General features: G+C 40.0%; 1 protein-coding gene across 1 annotated transcript; it reads left to right on the top strand.

Moving 5' to 3' along the window:
• On the top strand, window positions 1-27,880 carry ABHD17C (abhydrolase domain containing 17C, depalmitoylase). The gene is made up of 3 exons (XM_082291088.1): window positions 1-754; window positions 22,979-23,158; window positions 26,307-27,880. The coding sequence occupies exons 1-3, from the start codon at window positions 222-224 to the stop codon at window positions 26,524-26,526; spliced, it is 933 nt and encodes a 310-aa protein (XP_082147214.1). The 5' UTR covers window positions 1-221; the 3' UTR covers window positions 26,527-27,880.
• The last annotated feature ends 76 nt before the right edge of the window (window positions 27,881-27,956 follow it).

The following is a 27,956-nucleotide window of genomic DNA, read 5'->3' as shown; positions in this document are numbered from 1 at the left end:
TCGTGGGGTTGTGTTTTTGGTTTGTATAAGCAGTTTCCAGGCTTTGAAGAGCTGCACTGCTGTTGCTGAGCTGTAGTTCCTCCAAGGTTGCCATTGTTTGCGTTCTGGGAGGGCAGCCGGTCGCCTCGCAGGAAGGCGGCAGGTCGCGTCGGAGGAGGGCTCTGGGTCGGTTCCGTGTGACTTCTTTCCAGGAGAGGTTTAGCTTTTCTCCGGCGTCTCTGATGCCAGAACAAGGCCCCAGAATGAACGGTTTCTCTCTGGGCGAGCTGTGCTGGCTGTTCTGCTGCCCGCCCTGCCCCAGCCGCATCGCTGCCAAGCTGGCCTTCCTGCCCCCGGAGCCCACCTACACCGTGCTGCAGCCCGAGCAGCAGCAGGAGCCCGGGGCGGCGGCCGGGGCGGGCACCCCCACGGGATCGGGCACCTGCAGCCTGCACCTGAGCGAGCGGGCCGACTGGCAGTATTCCCAGCGGGAACTGGATGCCGTGGAAGTGTTCTTCTCCCGCACGGCCCGAGATAACAGGCTGGGCTGCATGTTCGTTCGCTGTGCCCCCACTGGCCGGTACACGCTGCTCTTCTCGCACGGTAATGCTGTGGACCTGGGCCAGATGTGCAGCTTCTACATTGGCCTTGGCTCCCGCATCAACTGCAACGTCTTCTCCTATGACTACTCCGGCTATGGGGTGAGCACCGGCAAGCCCTCTGAGAAAAACCTGTATGCAGACATTGATGCAGCCTGGCAGGCCCTCAGGACAAGGTAAATGGATATTGGGGACAAAGTATTTCTGTATCTCCCTTTAATCCTAGTAAGTCTGCACGGTTAACCTTGCTGAGAGGAAGGGAAGGGTTTGTAGACGGTTTCAGTTACTTTGGTGGCCTCACCAGATGTTCCGTGAACAGCTACAGTGTGATTTACTGGATGGCTTCATTTGCTAAAATGATGGGCAAACCTTCATCCTTTGGCTTTCTCTAGATTTAGAGGATTATTCAGATGTAATTTATGTTAGCCATTGCTTCACCATTGAAAATCTCCATCTTGAGTAGGATATATTGCACTGGTTATAGTTTGAGCTTGCAGACTGCAAAAAACTGGTTGTTTGAGACCTGCCCGCCACTGTCTACACTTTGAGGTAACCCAGGTAAGCCAAAGCTCTGACTGAATTTGGCAGTAGCCTTGGCTGGGGCCTACCAGGAAACTGCTGGTGTTGTGTGACATGTTTGGGGTTTCATGCAAGCTCATGCAACATAGGCACCTTTCTCTTTGGGCCTCCAAACAACTGTTACCCAATGGATATGGTAGCAGACTGGAACGAAAAAGCGTTGACATCTGGAAGTAAAGCTGGGGACTCTGCCAGGAGATGCCAAAGTATGTGGCATCCAAAGGGATGGAGCAAGTGAGAAGGCTTGGCAGGAAGCAGCGTGGTGAGTGGAAGCAGTGAGCCCTTGGCCTCTAGAAAATCCTGAGCAGAGCTGCTGGCTCTGGCTCCTTGCTACAACTGATGGCCGTCCCTGGGCCTCTCACTATTGTCCACAGAAACCATGAGCTCCTTTTGCTGTTGCATAAGTGGTTCTTAAAGTATGACCTCGCACAACATGTCCTGAAAGAGAGAGCTTTAAAAAGCTTAAATTGTAGTAAGCCGAGAAGAAAAAAGTGGTGAACATTTTCAGTTCTTGGCTCTGGCGTTGTGTAGATGAACTGGGCTTGCGTGAAATGCGTATTTAATGTCTATCTTGGGGATACATGCCAGCTTCAGAAATAGTGACAGGAGTTGTTACTAATTTAGATAATTGGCTTTGCAAGAATCCAGGGATTGGTTAGTCGTGGAGTCCAAATGCCTTTTGACATTGCTCTGCCTAAGTCAAGCGAAGAGCGGGGGGAGAAAGGTGTAGGGAGAAGTCATCCTTTCATAGCGTGTGTTCTGTCTGTTTGGTGAGAAGACTAGATTCTGGGCTCGTTTTCCAGGACTTTAAAAAATATTTGTGTCCTTGAATTCAAATAATGTCTTATGTAAAGAAGTAATTTTGATATGCTGTACCCATAATAAATTATTAAGTGCCACTATGACACATATGGGTGATGTAAATAAGATTCAAGGGAGAAAAAGTGGTAAGTCTAAGCCAAGTCTAGTTAATGTTTGTCCTTCAGTTTTCTGTGTTTTCTCTCTGTTTCACTTGATAATTAGTTGATGATATTGTTTTATTTAAACCTTCTCAAGCTCTGAAAAAGCACTTTCACATCTGCCTGGATGTGCTTCTTCTGCTGACAGGCATTTAGTACATGGTTAAGTTCTACGTAGGTCCAGAAACAAGGGGTTCCTTCACTTAAGTCTTTTAAGAAACCTGACCCAGTAGGTGATGCCAACACATGCCCAACTTGCTCTGAGAGGATCGGGCTTCTTCAATAGAAGTGTGTCTGGACAGGTTTATAGGTTTCCATTAGTGTCCTTTCCTGTGGTTTATACAAGATCTAGGCTCTCCTTTCCACCTTAAATTGAGGGGTTAAAATTTCCCAACTCTTACTTTGCCATGTTTATTAATCCCACCTTTTGGTGTACCTTGAGAGTATACTTGAGCAGTTATCATTGGTTAGGTTTTTAGGAGCCAAAAACCATTGGAATTGGATGCCCAGGGAAGTGGTGGCATCACCACCCTTGGAATAGTTCAAAGGGCCATGTGAGTGTGGCACTTGGGGGTATGGTTTAGTGGTGAACACGGTGGTGCTGGGTTAATGGCTGGACTCGATGCTCTTTTGAAGTCTTTTCCAAAGTTAACGATTTTGTGATTCTATGATTGCAGTATTTTAGGTGTTCAGTAAAGAAGTCGCTCGCTGCAAAATGTAATTTCAGTAGAAAGTTAATCAATTCTATTAACAGATGACCGTTGTGTTTGTAACAGGTATGAGCTGAAACCTTAGTCTTTCTGCTGATGAATTCTCCAGATAGCAGTGTGAACTTCACAAGGCTGATCATTTCTTAGTCCTCAATCCAAGTGGCTCACAATTAAGTGAAATATTCTGCAGTAGACATACAAGTATGCCTCTTGAGGTAAAATGTCATGTTACAGCATTCCTGCTGCAGCAGTTCCTTGGTAGCTCCAGGAGATTGTGTATGCTTTCATTCTTAATGCAAATTCCTGGCGTTTGGCCTCCAGTCATATGGTAGTGAACTGTAATGCAAAGTTAAAAGTGAAGTCTTAAAATAGAGGTTCACTGTGCCATCAAAAGCATTTAGTCATCTGTGCTAAGTTCCGTGGGAAGCTGTTGCTCTTCTGAATCCACCAGACATTCCACCTGGCAGCAGAAAGGAATCATTAAATTGTTGGAAGTCTGAGATTCCTTCTTTTTTCCTTTTAAATTGTGCCTCTGAAGTACCACTGGTACTTAGCAGTCATTGATTTGTCGGTGTGTTTTGAAAAGAAGGTGGGAATTAACCTGTGCTTGGAGGAAGCTGTCAAATTTTAGAAATGATGGTGAGCTGGCAGGGGTTGCCATCATGGCTGCAGATTTTTGTATTTTTTCAAGGTCGTGAAACAAGGATCTTGCTATCACATACACATTTAGGAATCAAACCTTACATAACAAATGATTATAAAACTATCTGAGAACAGTGGATGAGAAAAGAAAATCATCAAATTCCTTTGTTCTGTTTCAGTTATCAGCCTGTCTTTGTAAGATCAGTCTCAACTATTCTCCATTCTCTTAGTCTTTGTAAAGGAAACTTATTTCCCTTAATTTAAAGGAATTTAGTATTTCTCCTCATGAATAAAGTATACTCTTAAGTGATAATTTTACTAATTACCAATTTTCAATACTGTCTTTCAGCCCAGTAAAGATGTTGACATATAATTTTATTCCCATAAAATGAATTTTTATAGATTTTTCTTCAGAGGTTGTAATTGTAGCAATAGAGGTTGTTCTTGTTCTAATATCAAGTATTGATCAGTAATTAATTTGGGCTTTTACATATATTTATTTCCACTTGATTAACGAATTTCCATATGGCATCTCGATGTTTATCAAAAAGAATTTTCTATCTTATTGCTACAGATCATATTTATTGTGTTTTATTTTAGTCAGGTTGGTCTGGTTTTGTTCTGTTTGTTTCAAATTCAGAACCAGATTGAAGAGATGGTATATCAGACTGTCTTTTCTCATTGTCCATGTGGTTTTAAGTTGCTGCTTTTTGTTCAGATGTGTCTCTTATCCTAATATCTGATTGTCTTAATGCAACATCTGTGCAAAATGACTTGATTGTCCTCCTCTTCCCCCCCTTTCCTGAATTCCACATGGGAAGGTTGAACTTTCTAACACTTTTACATTAAGACAATGTACAGTACTTAAAAACAGGATGCACATGCAGGGCTTGAGTTCAGTGCTCAAGCACAAAACCATGGCTGCTTTGTCGATCACATGCTATTTATATTAAAATCAATTTGTATGTTCCCAAAAAAGTTTGGAGAATGTTGGTGAAATGTTTTAAAATCCCAGTCGAAAGAAAGAAGGCACTGCTGCCCCACTCCATCTGCTTCTGTAGAAAAGTATCAAGGAGCTGTTAGTCCATCTTCTGCATTCGTAAAGGAGATGAAGAAAATGTAATTGATAAATAGCTTAGAAGATGTGTTCTTGTTGCATTTAACAAAATACGGCTTAATTTGTTTTTATTATTTGTGGTGCTGATTATCAGATTATTGCTGTTTCCTTTGTAGGGGCTGGTGGAGAAGTCTTACATTGAATAAAATCAGGAAACAGCCCTAATTGGATTAGACCAGAGTGATAACTAATCTTCTGAGAGTGTGTCAGTTTAGTTTGTCTCCATTCTGATGTGATGAGGTGGTTACAGCTTTCCAGGTGAATAACAGCTTCAGGGTTTTTTACCTTGCCTAATCAAAATAGCCAATTTCTACATCAGTTTTCTTTGCAACAGAATCTTCTTTCACCAACACTATATTTCTGTGCCAAATTCTTTAGATTAGATACTTAAAGGTTTTTATTGGAAGTTACCACCTAAACTCCTGACATGACCAAAGGCAGTGCTTGGCAGAGTCACAATTAATAGTCCTGGAGTAATAGAGTTTCCTTTCTTCACGGAGCATCACCTGGTAGATGTTTTCAGTCATACCAGCTTTTCAGTAATGTTGTTACAGTGTCTCCAAAGGATTGTTTAAAGGTACTGTTTGCTAAAACTTAACTTACTGTACCTGCCATGGTCAATACTTTGAGAAAGGCTACATATAACTTTGAGCAAAAATAGAAACATACACAATCCTCTCCTGTTGTTGTCTATGCAATGAGCAGAGATTAATTCAGATTATGAGCGTCCCTGGGACAAATACCAACAACTGTGCAAAACAGGTGCTCTGATGTTCAAAGTTATTCTAAGTGTTTACTGAGCTTTGGTGTTGTATTACGTCTTTTAGTCACTGAAGTAAAAGTAGTTTTGTTAAATATTTCCCTGTTTCTGTCAGGACTGCAAGATCAAAGCTTGTTAAAAAGAAAAAAAAAAAAAAAAGGAAAATTTTCACTGTCAAGAATGTTTTGCAACTGGTGTTATTTGGGAAGAAAAATAAGCTGCCAAAGAGCCTTTGGCCAACAGTACTTGCTCTCCTGAGTGTAGATAGTCCTGAAATTCAACTGCCTGAACTGGAGATGTTGGTTTACCCTGATGTACAAAGGTTGTAGGACTTGGTTCTCAACATCATCAGAGCATTGAACATAAAAGATTTCTAGAGGAACATGTTGTTAAATCCTCCATGCTGAAGTAACTGCTTTATAGCACTAAATTACATGAAGTGCATGAGAAAGGCAAGCTTTTTCTTTCTCTGGATAGAGAAGTGTCACCTTTTGAGGCTGAGCTGATGGTTGTCTGCCATGGCTGTTTGACCTCTGCACGTTGTTGGTAGCTCTTAGATAGCTGTGGGAATGGGTAGGTGGAAACCATTTCAAGGTGTGCAAGTGGTTATCTGCCAGCAGCTGGCTTTGTGGGAAAAGCTGACTTAGTGATTGGATATTTCTGTTTCAATACTGAATGAAGAAAACAGGTCCTTTTTAGTTTAATGGGGTTTTTTGTTCCTGTGATGTTTCCTCATGTGGAGATAGACTCGTACAAGGGCAGTGCCATGTATTGGCTGTTTGGAGCCTGACTGCTGGAACAAAGGTCTGAATTTCCTATTTCCTTTTAATATGATGTGCCTGGTGGAGAGGCCAATGTGATGATACTAACTTTCCATCCCTGCCCCAAACACACTTTTAAGTTCCACAGTTGTATTCTCTGTTGGCTTTAAGGTCAATAGTCTCAAAATTATGCAGCAGTAGTAAAGAAAATGAGCAAATAACATAGGGGTTTGTTTTTTTCCCCAAGCTGATAATAAATTTAATGAATAACTAAGAATCCATTCTGCCTTCCTTCACAAATGTAAATCAATTGCAAGGCTGTGTTGGAAGCAGTTGAAATGAGTCATAAAATAAGGGGCAGATGTGTTGTGCCTAACATGCGTGTGCACATTCAGGCTCGCTTTTGCCAAGTAGCCCCTAAGAAGATCAGAAATCTTTTCCTGTGGATTAGGAGATAGCTTCAGTTGCCACTGAACTTAAATTCAAGGAATTGAAGCTGCTTACCTGTGTACAAGATGAGGAGTTCCTTGTGCGTCCTTGAATCTACGAAAGAAATCTTCTTACAATTTTTAAATGCTGGTGGCTCTTAGGTGTCTGAAATGAAGTGTTTAAGAATAGGTTTTTTGTCTGACTCTTAAAGCTTGGGTTTGTGTGGCTTAAAATACAAACTCAAACCAACTGATAGGCAAACCTCCTGTATCTCCTGTGTCAGTTGGTGGTGGATAATGGAGATTGCTGCAGACGAGCACTGATGAACTGAACAAGCAGTTGCAGTGACCCATTTGCTACTGCTTCATCTTGACTGCCCTGCTTTCCAGTTTTTAGATGAATGACTTACACTGGTCTTGCGTGCTCAGCCTGACATCTGATGATGAAGCTCAATTTCATTCCTGACTAAAACTGAGTGTTTGTTGGCAGTGTTTTTTTTTCAGTGTGTCAGGTTTTGGGAGCAGTGGGAAATGTGGGATTGTAAACCCAGGAAATGCCATATGAACACAGGGGAATAAAGATGCTTTTAACAGAAGGCTAAGAATGTAGAATGGGATGGATGAATAGTGCACAGTGTCAGCTTAAGGACAGAGGAACATCTTTGCATTCTTTATTCCAAGGGCTAATTTGAGAAAAATGGGTTACTGTTGTTTGCACATTAAGCTCTGCTGCCTGCAAACAATCACAGAAAGGTGCAAGCATGGGTCAGTTGTGTAATGACAGAGTTATACTGGCATTATCTGTATCCATATCGTTATATTTTTTAACCACTGTGTTAGCTTTACAGAACAAAGGTTCTCCTGTTAAAATGAAACATTGTGGTTGGATTTGCTGACTATGAGACCAAATAATACAAAGGACAAAATTGGGATAACAGCAGGATCTGGCTCAATGCCCACCTGCCTTCCCACCCTTGGTTTCATGTCTCCTGATAAGCACATGCATGTCTTTGGGAAAATCCCTATAATCATGAAATAAATCTGTAGCCTCTCAACTTTCAAAAAGGGGAATTCCATGTGGGTTAGCAAATGAAGAATGATGTTGATGTGGAAGATGAGGTTTTCAGTTAGTACGCTTGCCTCAATTTCTAGAGGGAAAAAATTTAAATGAGAGGTAATCGCAAAGTATTGCCTCTGGTTTTTATTTTGTATTGCAAATTTTTTAGAAAAACTTCACGTATGCTTTCCTGACAGTAGCATTATTTATTGGTACAGTCTCTTGAAGTTCTTTCTAGGTGTACCTTTCAAGATGAAAATTCTGTTTTCAGCTGCTGATTTGGAATTGATTGTTGGATTACACAATTTGGGCTATGCTTTTAGGAAGATCAGTGCCTTTTTAAAAAAATCCTGCTTACATGTAGAAATGTTACTTTAAGAACTTTGACTCATGGCAGCCTTATTTATCAGCCAAGGCATGCTGCTAAATAAACTGCATAGCTCAGTGTCTGGCAAGTAACCCTTCTCAAGGCATGCAGTGCCAGCTAGAAGCTTTAAGATACTCTTTTTTGTGATTTTTTTTTTTTTACAGAACACTGCCACATTTCTTAAGATCCCAGTATGTTAGACCAGTTAATTTTAACTTAGTGCTATGGTATGGCCATTTCTTTCTGTGTGCAGCAGAGCAACTGTGGAGTAATGGATAATGTGAACCAACAAGTCTGAAAGTTCTGAGAACAACTTCAAAATATTTCTCAGGAAAGCACCCTTTAAATAGTATGACTTGAAATGTTTCCCCTTTAATAAGGTTGTTTATAATGGGTTTTGTTCAGATTATAGAATCTTTGTAAGTGTTCCTCCTAACTTTCAGTTAGCTTTGCTATGAATGTCCTTACAGAACTGGAAAAATGGTGTTCAGCATCAGCAAAGAAGCAAAACCAGCTGTGTATTTTTCCAGTGTGCAGATAAACTGAGATAAGGTTCAGATTATTTTAGCATTATCCCATGAATCTTAATAGTTCTTTAAAATAAATTAAACAAGACACTTTGTCTTAACTATTACACTATACAATAAATTGCAAGCCTTAATAATATGCAAAATAAAAAAGATGACAATAATAATACAAAGTAATAAGTAGTAATACAAAGTGAACTTCTGTTGAGCACTTTGCAACCAAAGTGGTGTATGGAACCATCTATACTTTAAAGGAAGGTTTGAGAAGTTAATTTGCTGCCATGAGCATTGGACCAATTTGTGCAGAACTTAATCATTGTCCCAGTTCTGTACAGTCTTCCCCAGCATCTAATTAATTTATTTAAGTGGGATTTTGGCTGTTGGGCAGCATAGGGAAAGTGGGATCTTTCAAGAAAATGGTCTTGGTTTTGGAGCATGTTCTCCAGGGCAAATTTACAAAAGTCTTCTCCAGCATGCTATTTGTTGTTTAGAACTTCATTTCTCACAAAGGTGTTCATATGTTTAAGTGTCATTTTGGGTTATTTTTGAAAGAAGTAGCTAATTTTGTATAATACTTACTTTGGAGGTGTTCCCTGGACAATTCTTACCTTGAGGCAGCTACTCAAGAGTCAGTCAGTTTCTTCCTTCCCCTAAGACTCACGTGTACCTCAACTTGCATATTTAAGTTGTATCACACATTTTGTTTGTAGTATTTTTGTTGTAGTTCCCTACTGCAAAAAGCTTGTCTTTTTCTGGTAAAGCATGAGCTTTAATGTGTGTTAAGGTACAGAAAAAGTTACTGGTTCAGTCTGGATATGAGCATCTCATCAAGTTTAACAAACTGTAAAAGTACCAGAGTTGTGGGAAGAGGCGGGGTAATGTTTCAGCTGCAGTTTTGCTATTTTTAAGCATAGGGGTGTATGAACGTGTAACCTTTGCTCACACTGGTTAATAAATACACTGGGAGTTACCATGTGTTGCAGGCAGCACTTTCTGATGCAAGAAGCAGCTCCCTTTCAGGAGTCAGTACAGTAGTTTAAGATATTAAGTGGGGTTTCAACCTTAAGCCTGTCCAGTGTGCCTAAAAGGTTTTGGCTTGCTGTATCTTTGCCAGCTTCCAGCCTTCTGTTTCTCTGATAGCAAAACCCTTTGCCCTCTCCCCTGAACTCTTGCTAATTATTCATGTAATGTGATGTTCACTTCTAAAGCCTGCTGTGCATAAGTCCAGTACAATTAGTTCTTTATTCTCTCTTTGAAATTTGTGCTAAAAATCAATACGATAATGCAGAAATGACTATCTGTAAAGGAACACAGGCACAAAGTTGGCTTTTAGAAAAAAGAAATTGTTCTGATTTGTATTTGCATTAATAAAAAATGAAGATGACGGAACGTACTTGAATATAATTGGGATCTGAATTTTTGATAGATCTTGAAAGATAATAGTGTCATAAATCCTAAATGTTCATAGAATTTTATAGAGAGCGAGTGGGTTGTAAAGTCTCCTTGATTTGTTGAGTTCTTTTCTATCCTGAGATTAAGGAATCTGGTGCCAAATATCCCACCTTCCAAACTGGATGTCTTTCTGTCAAAGCTCATCTTAGATCTGTAGATCATTTTGTGTAGAGCAGTGAACAGATACTATTGACACAAATAGGATCTGGCACCTTCCCATTATTTCAGGAAATTACTCTTTCCATCCAAAAATCCACTTAATATTCATAATAAAGAACATAAAACCTAAGGATCTTAGCTATTTCTTACCTGGATGTAGTTCTGAATTTGTTGCATTTCAGCAGCAGGAGAAATTGCACTAAAGTTTATTATTCTCTTCGGTTGACTTTCATGGCAATTTTCAATTTCTTAGTACATTAATTTGCGTGTTAATTTGAAATAAAGCTAGCAGTGTTAGATTAAACTTAGCTCATTTAATTTACTGAAATTTTGAGGGGGAGAGGAGGATTTAGCAGGCATCGTTTGTTGTCTGTTACTCTGTTTTTCATCCTTCCACTATTCCCAGTTTTTCTGGGCCAAGTGAACTATGTTCTTTCATGTTGTTCCCTGTAGAACTGACCAGACTTCTCCTTAAATATTTTTTTAAATTCTCATTCAGTATTTCTATTTTGCCTCTCTCTTGGAAGCCCTATGGTATTAGCACAAAGGGAAACACTATATCCATTTGTAAAATACAACTGTGCATAAATAGGAAAAATGTGTGTTGGGGGAGGAAAGAGTAGAAGCTAATAAGTGAAAGTGGCCATGTTGTGGAATGGTGAACTGCAGAAAACCTACATGACATTAATACACTTCTGTGCTGTTATCTGTTATTTCAAAAACAGAAACGCCAGCAGTACAAGACTTCCTTATGCTGTGCTGGTTTATTGGGAGGCAGTTAAGTGCTGGTGTGGCATGGACTGGAATTGCTAACATTTCTTCCTGCACAACCAGTTGTTCTGTGGTGATACTGCAGTCAAGGAGGGAGCCTGCATGCTTTACAAGGACTGCATCAGAGACAAAGAGAGGGGAGAATAACATCAGGAAGCTGCTTTTCTTCTCATTTTTATTTTTTTTTTAAAATTTCTAAGATGCAGCTGCAGATCAGTTTCTACCTTTAGCATCAGCTGAAATAATGACCTTAAGTGATTGCATTAACAGTTGTCCTTGATCCACTGCGAGGTACTTCTGCTTCTTGTGGCATAGCTGGTGATTGCTTGGTAAGCATCCTTTTTTTGAGAGAAAAAAGCTGACTAGCAAGAAATCTTTCACCGAAAAAACTACAAAAGCAATTGGCCCTGTTAACTAGGTGTGTTGGCAGAAAACAAAGTCTGCAAGTGTGCTCTTTGATCATTGTTAAAACCTCTTGATTTACACAATCTGGGCAAAATGTCTTTTACTCCATAGACTCGGATGATCCCAGATAAGACAGCTGGATAAGCTGAACAAGTATCTATGACCTGGTTCCAGGAATGAATTTTCTCATCTGAGTTTAGGAAAGTTAGTACTTTTCTAAATGTACAGAAGTACCCTTCCCATTTTTAGAATAGCATTTGTTGCTTTAAGACTGGTTAAGTTTACTGATGTGCAATGTTTCTACATATCGTTAAATGCAGATGTATGTTTCTGTAATAAATTACTTTTTTTGGTGCTATCTTTTCAGGTCCTTAGTGAGCACAAGACAGGTTTTATGAGCACTTAAACAAAACAGAAGTACACAGCAGAAACTTTGACTCTGTACTAAATTTTATTGTACACAATTCTAAGTAGTATTTACTGGGAGGAGGGAAGAGGGATTTAGCCCCTGGGTTTGTGGTGATAAAGGCTGTGGCTAGGAAATTTGATTTTTAAGCTCTGAACTAGTTATCTGTGGTCTGCTGTTCTAAAACATCTGGTACTGTTAATCCTGGTGATTGCTATATATTTTTTAATCATCTTAGGTTTATATTGACTGTTACTGGGGGTTGAACATTGATTGTGCTAAAAGTTCATTAAAGGAACATGTGCAAGATGAGGATGCTTGGGAAGAAAGGAATAGAAGAGTCTGATTTAAAAGTCAAGAGTGCCAATATAAAAATGCACAGAAAAAACCAGAACACTGAGATTTTCTTCTCTCTGAAAAGATGCTGGATGAATCTTTTCAGGTAATAAATCACTTTCATGAAATGACTGTCATCTTACATTTGCCATTTACCATTCTTGGTATTTGCTAGAATATTTAATGAATCTGCTTGAAAATGGATAATTGAGAGAGACGGGAGAGACTCATCAGAGAGCTGTGTTTCTCTGTAAGGCTGTGAATTTGGCACTTTTTGAAAGCAGATGTTTAAATGTATGCAGATTCACAGTGTGACAAAGCTCAGTGTTTTGAGCAAATAAAAAATTGGTATGTGTTTTCTCCACTTACCATGGGGTAGGGAAAAATAGAGGTTACAGTGTCACTTAGCCAAGTAGGATTTCTTCCTATTTATAATTCATGAGACATGTAATTGCAGAGGAAGCACCTATTGTTTTGATTCTTAAATCAAAAGAAAATACTGCCTTTCTTCAAGTCTGTGGAAATGGGTAGAGTAGCTCAAAGAGACATGAAATGTTTCCAGGGAATTGAAGAGGACTATCCGAGTGGGATGTACGACCTCCTGGATAGCACAGGCCATGAGACTTCTTCACTGGGCTTCTCTATAGAGCTCTTCAGTGTTTATGAGGTATTGCATTTCTTTGAGAGAAGCTCATTCTTACTTAATAACTTACTTCTACAGTGCTTGAGCATATTAATGTAAGTCTATAAAGGAGAGAGAAATCCTACTGCCAGCTGAGTCATCTTCATGCAATGCTGGCTGCTGAAAGACTCATGTTCTGGGGACAGATGCATTCATCTGCTGTTGGTTCTTTTTAGGAACACTGGACCAGTTCACTGTCATGGACCACTTTTGTATCAGGACCTCTCTGCCATTCTTGTTCTCAATCCTGCCTTTCTGCTCTCTCTTCTCTTTTCTGTTGGAGACTCAAATCACTGCCTGAGCTGCACTAATGCTTCTGGATGGAAGAAATGCTGCATCCAGTTTGTCTGCTTGCATTCTTGCAAGGCCTTATCCATTCCAGCTCCCATGTAATCCTCTTGGACTCCAGCTCTGGTGCTCTGTGGGAGAGACAGCATTCAGATTTGCAGGGGTCTTTGAAGAACAGTGTGAAAATGTCAGCTGTAATAGGATTTTGGCTACAAGCACCTGCTGTTTGTGTAGACAGTTCAATTTTTTCTTTGTTCTCCTCTGTTAGCATTATGGAGATAACACTTGAATCTTTTTTTCTACCAGCTTGTGTTTTAGATACAGCTACAGTTGTCTGTAAGTGATGTAAGGAAAATGCTGTATCGGTGCTACGTATTTCACATTTAATGGCTTGCCAGCTGTATCAAATAATCATAGCAAAACCAAGTCATTTAATGCTGCTAATATTTGAAAATGTGAAGTTCTTAGTAAAACCTGTAGATGAAATAGCTTTTACTTAGAGATTGAAACATAAACAAGATTACAATAAACAGATGAAAGAGAATGCAAACAGAAGGCAAGGATGGAAAGAAACCCAAACAACAAACAAACTGCGAAACAGAAACCCCCCACACAAAAGAAAATAGTTAGTTAGTTGCATTCAAACAGTGGTGGGATTCATTACCTGAGCAGTTCAAGGCCCAAGATCTATAGATACCAGTTTCTGAGTGCTCTGCTTTGAATTTTTTCACCTAATCTTCCAAATATTAGTCTCCAATGTATTAATTCCAGCATGAGCAAACCATTTAATGCTGCTACAGCATCCAGGCAACTAACTGCCTTCAGCAGAATTTACATATATGCTTCTTGTTTAAGATCCTTAGGTCAGGAATACCTTTTTTATGAGTTACAGTGTCTGTGACTAACCAGCTGTGCAAACCTTCTGGTGTGACGTTTTTGTGTGAGCTTTGCAGCTTGATCCATTACCATCTAGATTGGTCTTGTTTCATCCTATGCTTATACAGTGATAACTATTTTCAGCTAATACACTGTGTGGTACACTGAAAGAAAAGGGCATTTCTTTCTGTCTTGACTGTCCTGGTTTGTGCACTGGAGCAGTTGTTCCCTGCTTTATGGGCAGCTGGGCTGTAGCGGGTGGAAGGGGAGAAATGTCGGAGATGGGTGGAACAGGCAGCAGCTCTGGTCAAAAGCCACTGTGCTCCTCCCATAAATAATCCCAGCTCATGAGTCAGAGGCTTAGGCCTTGCATAGGTGCAGCTCATGGCAATTAGTGCCACAGCAGGGTGGCCTCACCTGGTGGTGCTTCAGGTGTGTAGGGGTAAGGGAAATACATCAGGAAGTTGGAGTTTGATGTGAAGAGTCCTGGCAAGAGCAGTGCTTGAGAGAGGTGCCAGAGGGGCTTCAATGAACAGATGGAAATGCTGGAAAAAGAATAATACAGTGCTTCTGAACAAAAATGCTTTGAGAACTGTGGAAGAGCCACAAGATTGTTTCCTCCAGGCTTGTAAGCCCTCAGTTCCCCAGTGCTGAGCCAAGGCTGGTGAGGAGGGTTATGTGATGGGCTTGGGAGGTGAGCCAAAATGCATTGGCTCACTTTGAAATTTCAGCCTCAGGAGTAATGCAAGGCTCTCCAGTTTGGAAGTAGCTGAAATCGAAGAAACAGCTATGAAGGCACAAAACTTGTGGGAATGAATAATCAGTATTAGTATTTTTACTCAGGTTTGCTTAATGTCTCCTAGGGAATCAGTTTCTGTGTTAGTTGACACATACTTGTTTTAACTGAAGTGCATGGATATCATCAAGTGTTTCTTGGTTTTGATAACAGCCCTTATTAGGAGCACAATTTTAGGAAGTAGTTTACATTATTTTTCAGGTTTTGAGTGTAGGATGCCCAGTGTGAAAGTGCAGGCTTTTTGCAACAGTAAAAACATGGTTGAAATTTTAATGTCACATCGAGTGTTGTGAGGAGTATACTCATCTGTCTTCCCTCTGCTGTATTAGAACATAGGATATGTGTGCAGTTGAAGTAAAAATACCCCAGCAGGAGAGAGATGAGATGAGATAGACAGTGAGGGTGAAGATAATGGATTCCTTCAGAAGATACTATAGACTGAGCTTCTCTGTGAAAGTAGCTGATTTTTTTCTGCTCTCTGTTTATTTAAATGTACTTCAGACAGAGAATGACTGTATAGGTTTTGTACACTGCTTGCAGTAAAGAGTACATACTAGAATGTAGCTGACTGAGTTTTTGTGAATTATTGATGCTGTGGTCATAAAGATGGTTCTCAGTGGCCAGCAAAAGTTTCCAGTCTTCTGTATTCCAGGTTTATTTGCTACAGAGCATCTTAATGCAAAATACTTCATTAAAGTTAACTCCAGTGCTCTATTTTTAAAATAACTGGAGTAAAAAATTCATTTTGTATGCCATTTACCTGTTGTGTCTTGGGACTAAATGGTGTGAATCAAGATTGCTCTAAGAAAGCACTTTGGAAGAAGCAAGAAACTATTATGAGTAGAGAGCTCCCACGTTTGTTCAAAACTATAATCTTGTGCCAGGGCTGACTGCAGAACCTCAGAGGATTTTTAAGGGTGCTAAAGCAAAGAAAGTTGGGGGCAGTGGGAATTATGTTTGAATATATCTATGTTTAGATCCTATTTCCACTACCTTCTTGTATTTCAACTTAGTGGGTTTGGTTTGTATTTGCCCCTGTGATTAGAGAAATAAAACAACCCCCCAACATTTAGAGGGGATTATTTAGGAATTAATTTAGGAAGGTGCTCACTCCCTCTCATTGCATGAGCGTGCACTGAGTTTGGAGTGTTATTCTCCTTTTGTCATAAGGCAGTGGAGTGGTGAAGGTAGGAGTTCAACAGATGGCTCAGCCACATCATTGCTCATTTGTCTTGGATGTTTTATGAGAGTCCCTTTTGCTTGTCAGTGGCCTTCTTGCTTTCACTCAGTATGAAAGAATTAATGCTTGTAGGGGCTAAGTTATTCTATTACATCAGCATGCCTGTGGCACAAGTTCCAGCTTAAATTTCAGTGCACATTTAATGAAAACTCTTGTTTCCTGCTTCCCTGCTATCTAGGAAAATAAAAAACCAAACAACTGAACGAAAAAAAAATCTCAACAAACTCTCAGGCAGAAGCAACTGCTCCAAATCTGTTTGTTGTTTATACATAAAACTGCTAGTTCATGTGGTAGACAAATGAGCAATCTATCATCTACCAAAATCAGTATCCTGGGTTATTGTGGTGCTGAAAAGTCATGTTATAAATACAGTTGAAGTTCCTCAGTACAAGAGAAAACAAAGGAGATTTTACTTTTTAGTTCCTTAAAACAAATAGATCTGCAAACACAGACTGCCTATTTTTTGCCTGGGGGAAAAGGAACTTCCTTGTAATGGTGAAGTTGGGGGGAGAACAAAAAAGGAGGGGAGTGGATTTACTGTTCAAGAGCACTTGGTTTGGCTCTGAGTCCTGAGCAGTTTTACTTTAGTCAGAGAAGGTGTTTCCCACTTCAAAACATGACATCTTCAGGAGCCTATATTTGAGGCAGATGAACAACAGGTAACTTAAGGCTGTATTTGAAAAAGCAATTTTTTAGACAAACTAGCATTATTTGGATTAAAAAAGAAGTCATACACCTGTCACCCGAAAGCTACTCAGTGCAGATTAGCATAATTCAGTTAATTTAAAATGTAATCTCATTACAGTTTGTAGTAGGGAATTCCATGACATACCACTTAACCTTTACCTACCCTGGTTGTTCAGGGCAAACTTGCAGTGGCTTCACCACTCAGCAGTGTGTAGATCCCTGTTTTTGTCATGGATGCTTGAGCTCTCCCATGATATTCAATATCTCCAGTGATACCCAATATTCTTGTCAGGACTTGGTTGAACTGTGAGCACAGTTCTCAGTGTTTGATAACAGACTGCTGATTGTCACAGGACAGCAGTCAAGAACCAGTTGCAGGGATTTCATGCTTTGGTATAATTAAGTTACTGCAGGGCAAATGATCACCCTCAGAAGCACCTAGAAGTTGCTTCCACTTGATCCATTTATTATTTATATGAAAAGAGGAGCTGGTACATCACTGGATTAGCATTACAGTCACAGAGTTCAGCAAGCCTGTAGTAGTGTGGTATTTGCTAATAACTTCCAAAATTGCCTTTAGGAGGGCGTTTTCAAGAGTCATAGGTTCGTTCTGTAATTCCACTGTCACTTAGCTTATATTGGTTAGCACTGGGGTTTCCCCATAGCATAACCAAATGACTCTCTGGTGTGGTAGTAAAAGTAATAGTGATATAAAACTGTGGTGGATTCCTTGATTAAGTTTCTCTGTCAGCCATTTAAATTATTTTGAGAGTGAACACATTTGTGGAATTACTTATCTGCTCCTGTGACAGTGTGCAGGGACATATGCCAGAAAAATTGGTCTCTCTTTTTTGCAGCTTCATAAGCCAGAGTATAACCCGGTTTTGGCTCTTAGCACCATGGAAACGTGAAGTGAGAGTGTGATGTACCTGAACTTGAATTGCATAGTACTTGTAGGCCTGGAGAGGAATAAGGTAGAGAAGGAGGAAATCTCATGATTTAAAGCGCCAGTGTCAGTAAAACAGTGAAGAATTTTGGACCGATGCTTGTGTGGATTCAAAGAAACTGGCACAGGGATACTTGCTGTGTGCCAGGGTTTCCTGGGAATCTTGAAATCTGATTTTTCTCATTTGACATTTCTCGTTTTATGGTTAACTCGAAAAATCCTTAGTCTAATGCCTTCCTCTCAATTTAGTGTTGGCATTTAGACTGAAAATCTGCTGTAATTTCTCTGGTGTTTTGGCTGACGTGCTGGAGTGGTACTTGCTGAAGCACAATGCAAAATTCTGTGTTTTGTTCTGATATTGTCAATTTCTTTCAATAATCATTATTGACTGAGTTGCTAGTGTTGATGTATTTTAATGTAAAAGTCACACAACATAAAATTATAGTCAAGATATGCAGTCTGCGTGTGTGGTTTATTTAATTGTGGATTTTTGTTTTTCTTTCTACCCCCAAAATTAGAATTTTAGATTCATACAAGATTAAATAGCCACTTATTTCTGAAAATGTACATTGGATATCTTATGGAAGTGTATAATGATGCTGGACAATATCTATCAGTGGTTCTTAACAAGTGATGTAACTTTCTCTGGATTATTAAACTTAGAGATAATGCATTTTGAAAAGGTGATGAGTAGTATGTTGTGACAAATGGGTTTGTGTAAACAGAAACTTGAATACCTTATGAAGAGCTGAGCACATGTATATTCTAGTAAAGGTACTCTAGAAGTCATTATTTCCTCCAAACTGTGGCATGATTTGTCTCATTCGTGATATATGTTGGTTTTTCTTCGTGTCTTGAAAATGATTTATTTCATTGGTGTTTGCTGGAGAGGGGAGTGCCCAGTTTCAGCCTCAGTCCCCTTGTGAGAATGCAGGAGCTGATTACCTCATTTTCCTGGCCTTGTAAATTTATGTACTTTATGTGTTGCAAGGAAGAACTCGCCCATCAGTTGCTGCCTTAGTTTAGTAGCAGTTAAACACTAGGTCTCAACAGCATTATGGAATGGGGTTTGTGCCATCAAAATGCTCTGCATAGACAGTTTCTGTGGCCATTCTTGAAAACTAATTTGTTGCTGAATACATGCTGCTGTCTATGCTTTCCAGTTCAGGTAAGGGATAATGGGACAGCAAATACAAAAATTCAAACTGAAAATGCAAGGTGAGGTTAACTTCATGGATTCAGTAAGGCTGAACAAAGGACTGGCCTCATTAATGAATATGTATTTGGCACCTTTGAGGACTGGCACAGATGCTGATGCTTTGGCCATGAACATTGCAGGGCTTCAGCTGTGACATGTCTGGAGTCCCTGCAGCAGCATTCCACTGGCACTCTCCACTGAGTAAGGAGAGAGTAAAAATAGCAATGGTAAACTTTCCAGCTCTGTGGCTCAAAGCTGGAGCCCTGTGGGGAGGAGGGATTCAGTATCTTAGGCTCATAATTAAAGATGCTTTGAGATAATACATAGTTTGCACATAGTGCTGTCAGCCAGAAAGTATGAGGTGCTTTGCATGGCAGTGGGTGCCATCATCGCTGTTGTATGAGGAAATTGAGGAGGGACATGGCCCAAGCCATGCAGCCAAGCAGGTGAACCAGAAGTAGCTGTCTCATCCTCTGCTGTGCTCTCTGTCAGCAGTATTCCCAGTCTTCTGTATCCCACTGATCTGCTGGCGTCACTGAGGTCTCTCATTATGCTGTGAAGGAATAAGTAGAAGAGTCTGGGGTGTGGGTTCTTAATAACCAGCTTCTGTGCATGTAGTTCATGGGGAGACTAGAATTGTCTGTAAACCTCATTTGTATTAACTGATGCAGTAACATGGGTTAAAAAGCCCCAAACTACTGTTACTATAGACTGTGGAGTGTTTTAGGGCCTTAGCTAGACCTGGCCTGAAGCTCTAGGTACAGAGAGCTGTACTGCTTGTGAAGGTTGCTGGGGGGTTTTCTGCACAAATAAATGTAATCTGTATGCCACAGAGTGTACTTGTGGGTTATTGAGAGTGGAATAGGCTGGAGAGCTTTGAGCTTTGCCACCTGGAAGTATTTGTGGGTAAAGGGGAGCAGAAATGTTTGCATCATTTATACAGCAGTAGCTGCAGTTGTCAGTAATGGAGTTCCCTCTGGGGAAAAATCATGCCTGCCCTTTTTTCTTCTTTTATTTCCCCCTTTGTCAAATCAGGGTTTTGCATATGTCCATGGTAACTGAGTTGTTTCCTGCTTTGGCTTTTGCTGAAGGCTGGTTTCCATACTGTGGTGTTGCCCTGCTTGTTTAGAACTCTCTCATGGGCTCCACAGGAGGAGTGTCCAAGCATATCCAGAAATTTTACTTGGCTCTCCTGCTCTGTCGGATGGAGCTCTGTTTCCACAGAGACCAAAGCTTGTGTGTTTCAGGGAAGTTATTTTTAGGAGCTGCTGTTTAGCTGGTGGAAAGACTTTCTTCCTTAATAGGAGAGCAGACTGTAACAGGATTCCTCTTTTTCCAGACTGTCTTTTGCCTTTTTCTACCATACTGTTTCCCTTTTTCTGTGTCACCCAGTTTCCCGTTCATTGCCGCCTTCTTACCCATGTCTGCGCTTTCTCCCTTCTCTTTCACTTTCTGTATCTCTGTTCCTATTGTGCAAGGATCTGATACAAGGAAGTTTGCAGAAAGTGAGGGAGGGACCTGGCCTCTGCTTTAAGAATGTTGGGTTTTAAAGATAAAGCCCCCAGGTGAGTTTGTACCTGGGCTGAGCTGTGCTTGCTGAGTCACCACTGGGCAGTGTTTTTGAGGGTGCAGAGGATCACGGAGCCAAGCCCTGGCCCTCAGCTCCAAGGACTTTGCACAGCTCAATTATTAATGGCCTTCACTCATGAGTTGTCCTGTGTCCTTTGGCCTCACAATAAATAAATATTACATGTAGCTATTTCCGCTGATGTTTGCGGTAAGCTCGATGTCTTGTCTGCTGAGTGATGACCTGATGGTAAAGGGCTTAAAAAGATAAATCTGTTACAGTAACGCTTCCTTCTTGGAAAGGGGAAGTGTCCCTAAATTAAACAGGCCCAGAGATTGTTTTAGTTGTCAGTCAGTAGCAGTGTAAAGCAGAAAAGACATTTGCTCTAATAGGCTGAGTGCACTAACTCAGTGTCCTAATACCCTTTTACAGTTATTAATTTTGTCCAAATTGTCACATTGCCTTTCTTTGGAGTTAGATATTGAATAGTTGTGGTGATGAAGACCTACTTTAAGTTTAGACATATCTCTGGGCTTTTTAAATGATGCTGTAGACTGTATCTGAGTTTAACTGGCATACTATGAAACAGATTTTTCTCTGGAGTACCTATTGCCCCAATAGCAAGGTACTCCCCTTACAACATGAGATGTTTTCAGAAACAAGCTAACATCAAAAGGAGTGAGTCTAAAGCCAGATCAGTGTTGAAGAAGATTGCCATACTAAGGCAATTGGATGTGTTGAATTCTCTGGCCACCCTGTGCTGTCCTATTATCCTGTGATTCTAATTCAAACATCTGCTTCCACATTCTGCTTACACTGTAAACCTTTTAGAAAGGGAATTTCGCATTTATCATGATACCGCAGTTCAGGATGACATTGCAGAACCTACCAGCATTAATGTCGTTCCACGCCCACTGAAGTGCCATGTAGATGATCATGTTCCAGTCCTGTTTTCTTGTATGTCCCTGATGCTGATGCATTTCTGCCTGTCTTTAATATCATGCAACAGCTGGCAGATAGACTGGATGCATGCGGTGCCTTTGGGGTGCATGCCTCCAGCCCTCCCCACCCAACAGCTGGAACAGGCTGTGAGGATGAGACTTTGTTCCAAGGTCCTGTTAACTGAGCCAGCCAGGCCCTGCTGTGTGCTGGACCATATCTAACACTCAGGGAGAAAAAAGTCTGCTAAAAGAGCTGCACAACATCTCTTCAAAAGCACCAGGCTGTGGCTGTGGTGACAGACCGCCAGCATGAGCTGCTGCTTGGTTACCAAGAAGATAACATTTTACTCCAAAGAGATATTTTTATACAGTTGCTTATTCATATAACAGAAGATGCCAAAAGCACCCTTACGCTCAGCTGTACAAAAATATTAAGAAAATTTCAGTTTCACAGGGGCTACAATCCAGTCTAGTTATACTTCATCATAAAAAGAGGCAATCTTGACAGCCTGTAATTGGACGATTATTACTGGATTATTCTTAATTATTAATTGATCTTTCTTCCATTGTAATTTTCTCTTTTGCACATACTAAATCATTTAGCTGCTTGCAAGTCGAGTACTCTCCAGGCCTGCTATACATCTTGCAAGCAGCTTTGCAAGGAAATTGAAACCTTTCAGGTGTACATGGGGTACAGCCTGAACTGCAGGGCTTGATTTTCATTGTCACAGCAGTGACCACAGGACTGTAGATGGTGTAGGATGTCCAAAAGACACGTTTTACACAAATAATTTTCTACTAGATACATGTTCTCTTCTGCATTCAATTATACAGCTTGCAGTGAGAGGTGGAGTTACAGAGAGAAGTATTCTGGGTAAATACTTTATAATTGAGTAACAGCTTTGATTTGCAGCTTTCCTAACAAGTTGTGGTGGGCAAATACTCTTCACTTCTTCCTATCCACTGTCACCTCCTCCTGTGCCCCTTCCAAATTCCTTTCTATTTTGCATCATTTAAAGGAAAACTGAATTAGTCTCTTTCTCAGCTTTTTTTGCAGTGTGAAGCAGCACACAGGCTGGGACAGTTTTATAGACTGAATTGAATATTGGGGAGCCTATGAACTCCCTATGAACCCTACATTTTATGGAATGATGTATTTTTATAGTTACAAAATAAACTTGACACGTTTTGAACTGGAAAAGAAAAATGAGGAATATTTTATACTGATCAGAATCTGGAAAAATGAACAGACCTGTTGTCTTTGGTGTCACTAGCAAGGCAGTTTTGTCTTTTTATTCCAACTACATGGAATGAAAGGTGGGCAGAGGAGTAACTGTCTTGTTGGAGGGGCTGTTAGCCTCTAGGACATCGAGCTGAAATTCCTGAGAGTGACTCTGGATGGGGGGGAAGTCTCATTTATAATTTGCTGTGCTGTGGAGTGAACGACAAGAGATGTTCTGAAGAAGGTGAAAATTAATGACCAAACTGCCATTCCTTCTTTGAGGATAGCTCTCTTCAGCCTGTGTAATGTTTGGGTTGTTTACTTTGCTGGACTGTTTTAAAATTTAAACTTGTAAGTTCATGTCTCCTAGCAATAAAGACCCACAAAGGATAGGAGGGATGCTTTGGGTTTTATCCTCCACTACTTTTGTTTATTTGGTTTGGTTTTTGCATCTGTGATGTGAAATGTGTTTTGGCCTTTTTTTTTTTTTTTTTTTAAAGGGATCTTTCTTTTCTCTGCAGGTATGGTGTTAGTCCTGAGAACATTATCCTGTATGGTCAGAGCATTGGTACTGTCCCTACAGTAGACCTGGCATCTCGGTACGAGTGCGCAGCAGTGATCCTCCATTCTCCCCTGATGTCTGGATTACGGGTAGCTTTTCCTGACACCAGGAAAACCTATTGCTTTGATGCTTTCCCAAGGTATGTATCAGTGCTGCAAGGGGGGGTTCCTGTAGTCACCCATGCTCTGTAGGTGTTTAAAAGGGACTGGTGGTGTAAGTAGATACTGAGACTTGTATTTGTTCCTCCCTGGTGGAGATCTTGTAGGACCCTGATTTTGTGACCAAAACAAAGTCCCTGTCTTGTCTTTTAGAAGATTTTAAGCTTGTTTTGGGAAGTTCTAGAAAGCTATATACAACTGGTTTTAAGACAAAACGTTTGCTTTTATAGTGCAATTTTCACTGGAAAAGCAATTGCAACAGACTTAAGAGTACCCAAGTATTTGGGTGTGGGAGAGGTCATGGGAAGAGGAGATATTCTAGGAATCTTTTAGAACTTCTCATTTGATACAGTTTACGTTATGGGAGAGTATGAGAGGGGAAGCCAGTCTCTCAATAGGAGGGCAGGGGGAAGCACAGGTAAAAAGCGTAGTGGTCCATGGAAGGGAGAAGATAAAACACACACTGAAGTCTTGGGCAAAACTTGGCTTTGCTTCAGAAGTCATGCTTGTGATAAGTATAGTAAGAAATACTCATTGCATTTCTTATGTTTGTTTTATTTTGGTTACAACAGATTAAATTTAGCAGCTGTGGGAGGCTGTAGGTATGAATCTGTATGCCAGAACAGCTAGAAGGAATGGTGATGAAGTAGTAGTGGCTCTCCCAGTCCCCATGTTTAGAATCCTTTGAAATAGATTATTAGTTAATTAATTAACTTGTTGGAGGTGCAGACTGAATTTGAAGCACTTACACTCCAGCTCATTCATCATCCTCAAACCTGAAATCCAATATTTACAAATGCTTCTGCGAGAGAGGAAAAAACAAAGCCTTAAACATAGCTCTGATTACAGAAGTAACAGTGATTAGCTGTTACCAGCCAAATCAAATAACAGTTTAAAAAAGACAAGTGGGAAGGAGAACAGTGACAGCAGATGTGCTGTAGCACTTGAGTATTTTGTTCTTGCCCTACTGAGCTGTTCATTGCTGTCACTCTGACTTCCCTGGTACTGGGAGCAGTGAAAATAAACAGCAGTGCACTTTATGAATGTGTGCAGCTCAACTGTCTGTCTTCACAGTGGGAAACAAAACAGTTCTGTGTGCACCTACAGTGAGTTGCTATTATGTTCGTTTTATGTTGGGGGCTCCATGAGAATTTGGTCTCTGTAGATTCTTCTAGCTGCAGAGCTGTGTGGCTGAGAATACTAAGTAAGGCTAATGTGCAGTTTAAATACTGCTTTATGAGTCGCTGAGTTGGCAGTGGGACACCTTCCAATTTTCTGCAAAATATAAATATTATCTGGCTTAATGGTCTGTGAATATATGGGAAAAAAATGGTTTCATTATATGAATACTGAAGTGAAAGGGCTTTCCTACAATAAATGAGAACTTAGTGTCTAGCCACAAAAATCATGCATGAACATCTCTGTAGCTGTATGTAGCTGATAGGTCTGTCACAGCAGACCTTTCATGGGCTTGAAACTTCAGTTTATATAGCATGTGGATTATAAAGTATTTACATTTGGCTATGATACTAATTTTGGGATGAAAATTATGGGGAAAACCAAAATTTGTGTTATTCTGATACCTCTTTTATGTTGGGATTTTTTTTCATTCATCATAGTTGCACACAGCTGAAGTTTCAGGCAGGAAAAGTGAAATAGGCTGCATTTTAATTTTAAATAGCACCTTAAATGGCATGGAACCTGTGGGGGTTTTTTGAGAGATACAGAGAGAGAGACAGAAATGTGTTTACACTCAGCTCTTCACTGGAATACCAGTGGCAGTTCTCTAGAATACTAAATGCTGAGGTTTGTAACTGTGAGGCTTAGTGCTTCAGTTTACATCTTTCTAGTTAACTTTATATTTTCGTAAAACTTTTTTGAACCTGTTTTTAAGTCAGGGTATGCTGGCATCTGTATTTTTTAAATCATTTTAAGCAGTCTTGGTCATTTAGTAAAATCAATGGTCATGCCAAAATTGCATGCCTGCTTGTTCTTCAGGAGCAGGAAAATCCAAACACCTTTTATTAGCTACCATGAAGAAATAGATTTGTCCTCCCACCAAATCGAGTATTACCAAAACTCATTTTTCCACATTCCTCCATTTGTTGATGGAAGTGGAGCTGGTAGGAAGCTGAGAGTTCATTAGGACATGGTGTCTGTACCCAGATTTGGAACCACTGGTAACTACCAGCATGAAATGGCTGTCTGGAAATAAAAGCTGTCGCCTGCATGAGGAGAGTCAGGGAAAGCTTCTGTTCACTGCTTGCAAGTTCATGTGCTACCAGGGTGCTTCATAACTGGGGTTTGCTGGCCTGACCTCTTAGGTGGGAAGGTGCCTTTGTCACTCTTCCCTTCCCTCAGAACCCATTTTTCTCTGACAGGTAGTCTCAAGCTATATTGGTGTGCTACGAGTAGCTGGGCAAAAGGAAAAATGTTGCTCTAAGGCCACTTTGCAGACACAGCTGGCAAAGAGGCTGGTTCCATAAAGTAAAATCCTGTGTGAATTCTGTGGTTTGCAGTTAAATATCCCTGTGTAATGCTCTTCTCCCAGTTTTCTATTTCATTGTTTGAACTTAAGCAATCAGTATTTAGATTGATTTCTTTTAGCTGAATCTGAATAATTTGGGGGTTTAAAGACAGGTTCAAGCTCCATGAGCCAAGGTTTGGTTTTTTTTTTGGTTTGTTTATTAATGAAATCTTGCAACTGGAATGTAGTTAATTAGTTCCTAAGCTGTTAAATTGGAAGGTGATAATATGTCATTTGAGAAGAGTCCATGCATGTAGAATGTCCCAGGGAATCTTACTTGCCTCACAGTGCTTTGGGTGATGGATACAGTCACTATTTTGGTGGGGGTTTTTTGGGTGCCAAACTTTATTTGCATGCTGCCCACTCAAACTTGTTGTTGTTAGCACTGGTGGGATGGTGGTGATGGCAATGCAGGCTCCTTTTTGTAGTTTTTTTTGGAAATGAGCCTTGTCTCATATCAGTTGTGCACAATTCCAATGGTCTGCAGCCATTTAAAAACATGCAGTGTTAACTGGGTTGTGTCAATAGTTAAGCTTGCTTTCTGCAATGTTATGAAACAGAAACCCCCAAGCTGAGCTGTGTCTTTCTTTTCCTTCCCCCAGCATTGACAAGATCTCTAAAGTGACCTCTCCTGTGCTGGTCATCCACGGTACCGAAGATGAGGTGATCGATTTCTCCCATGGCCTGGCCATGTACGAGCGATGTCCACGAGCAGTAGAGCCCCTCTGGGTGGAAGGGGCTGGGCATAATGACATAGAGCTTTATGCACAGTACTTAGAGAGACTAAAACAGTTCATATCTCATGAACTTCCCAACTCCTGAAGAAGCCTACCTGATTTTACCTCAGTTACTGTGAACGGAAGAAATTACCTGTTTTTGCACATGCTTTAACTGGATAGCTGTAATAGCTTTATACTATGAAGAAATACCCTGTCTTGAGGGTGTTCTAATCAAACATCTGATGAAATTTGTCTTTTATATCTGGAAATGATTCTACTAATGCACACAAATATGGTCAACTACTGTAATTCCAACAATTTTTAGCTTCATTGCCCTGAAGGAAGTGGGAATCCTAGCTGCTTTATGGGGACACTTTTTACCTAGTGCTGTATTAATCGAAGATCAGTTTTCTCTGTCTCACTTCAGATCATTTATAGTTCTGTCCTACAAAGACTTTTCCCCACCGTGTTCTCAGTGTGGGGAACACAACTGTTACGAGCTACAGCTTGTTCTGAACAATCATGGGTTCAATCTAAGGGAGTACTTTCTCTGTGCAGTTTCTAGCTGTGGTATTGTAACTGGAAAGTTATTGTGATGAAGTTCCCCCTCCTCCCTTCTAGTGTTCTTTTGTTAACTTACTGATCTTCCCAAGTGAATTATTTAAATATACTTTTACCTGAAAATAAACAAACTACTATATGGGGCTAAACTCTGTAATGACCTCTCCATTACGTGTATAAACATAACTGGAATATTCTTAAAGGATCTAGGGACAAAACTGCTTTTGTTTAAAAATAAATGTGTAAATTTACTACTAGAAAACTCATTTTAATATTCAGATTGTCTGAATAATAGCCATAACAGACATTTCCTTCTGTAAAGCATTCCTGTAGACTTTTTAAAAGTACTGTACATATTTGAATTTACATTGTGCATAGATTCTTAATTGGTAGTTTTAATTTAAGTCTAGTTACAATAAACTGCAAAATTCTGGTTTGTATATGATTGAATACATTTTGTTAAAATATGTTTTTATCCCTATATTATTTTGCTATTAAAGTTTTATAAAGTTTCCAGGACAAAAAAAAAAAATTTACACATTTATGTTTTGATGAATTATGTAACTAAATTTTCATTGAGCTGATCTTTTTAGTTTAGAAGTAATTTGATTCTTTGACACTGGAATCGCACAGATTATGCATCAGAAATGCAAAACACTTAAAAATTGTTACACTACTAGCATAGGTCTAATTTTTCCAAATTTAAAGGCCTTAAATGTACTGTAAGCCTCAGATTGTTGTATAAATTGATCGCGATTGATTGCAGTTTGTGTCCTGTTGCTAGAAAGCAACACAGTGATTGTAATGGAATAAAGGATGCATGGATTAGAGCTTGCTCAAGTTTGGAATCTTATTTGGTGCATAATTTTCGTAAGTGAGGAAAGTGTAAAAACAGATTTCTTGGTAGAGTAACCTGGGTATGTAACTCAAATATGAAGAGGTTATGTTTAAGTGGTGTTCAGCTGGTTCTAA

The sequence above is a fragment of the Coloeus monedula genome, assembly GCF_965178545.1.
Source record: "Coloeus monedula genome assembly, chromosome: 14".
NCBI classification, from domain to species: Eukaryota; Metazoa; Chordata; class Aves; order Passeriformes; family Corvidae; genus Coloeus; species Coloeus monedula.
Note: the sequence above shows the minus strand (reverse complement) of the source record. Positions and strands in the feature narration are given on the sequence as shown.

Excerpts from the sequence above, each read along its gene's own strand:
- ABHD17C (XM_082291088.1), top strand. The coding sequence starts at position 222 with ATGCCAGAACAAGGCCCCAGAATGAACGGTTTCTCTCTGGGCGAGCTG. Across the intron at positions 755-22,978 it reads TGGCAGGCCCTCAGGACAAG|GTATGGTGTTAGTCCTGAGA; the intron begins GTAAATGGATAT and ends TTTTCTCTGCAG. Across the intron at positions 23,159-26,306 it reads TGCTTTGATGCTTTCCCAAG|CATTGACAAGATCTCTAAAG; the intron begins GTATGTATCAGT and ends TCCTTCCCCCAG.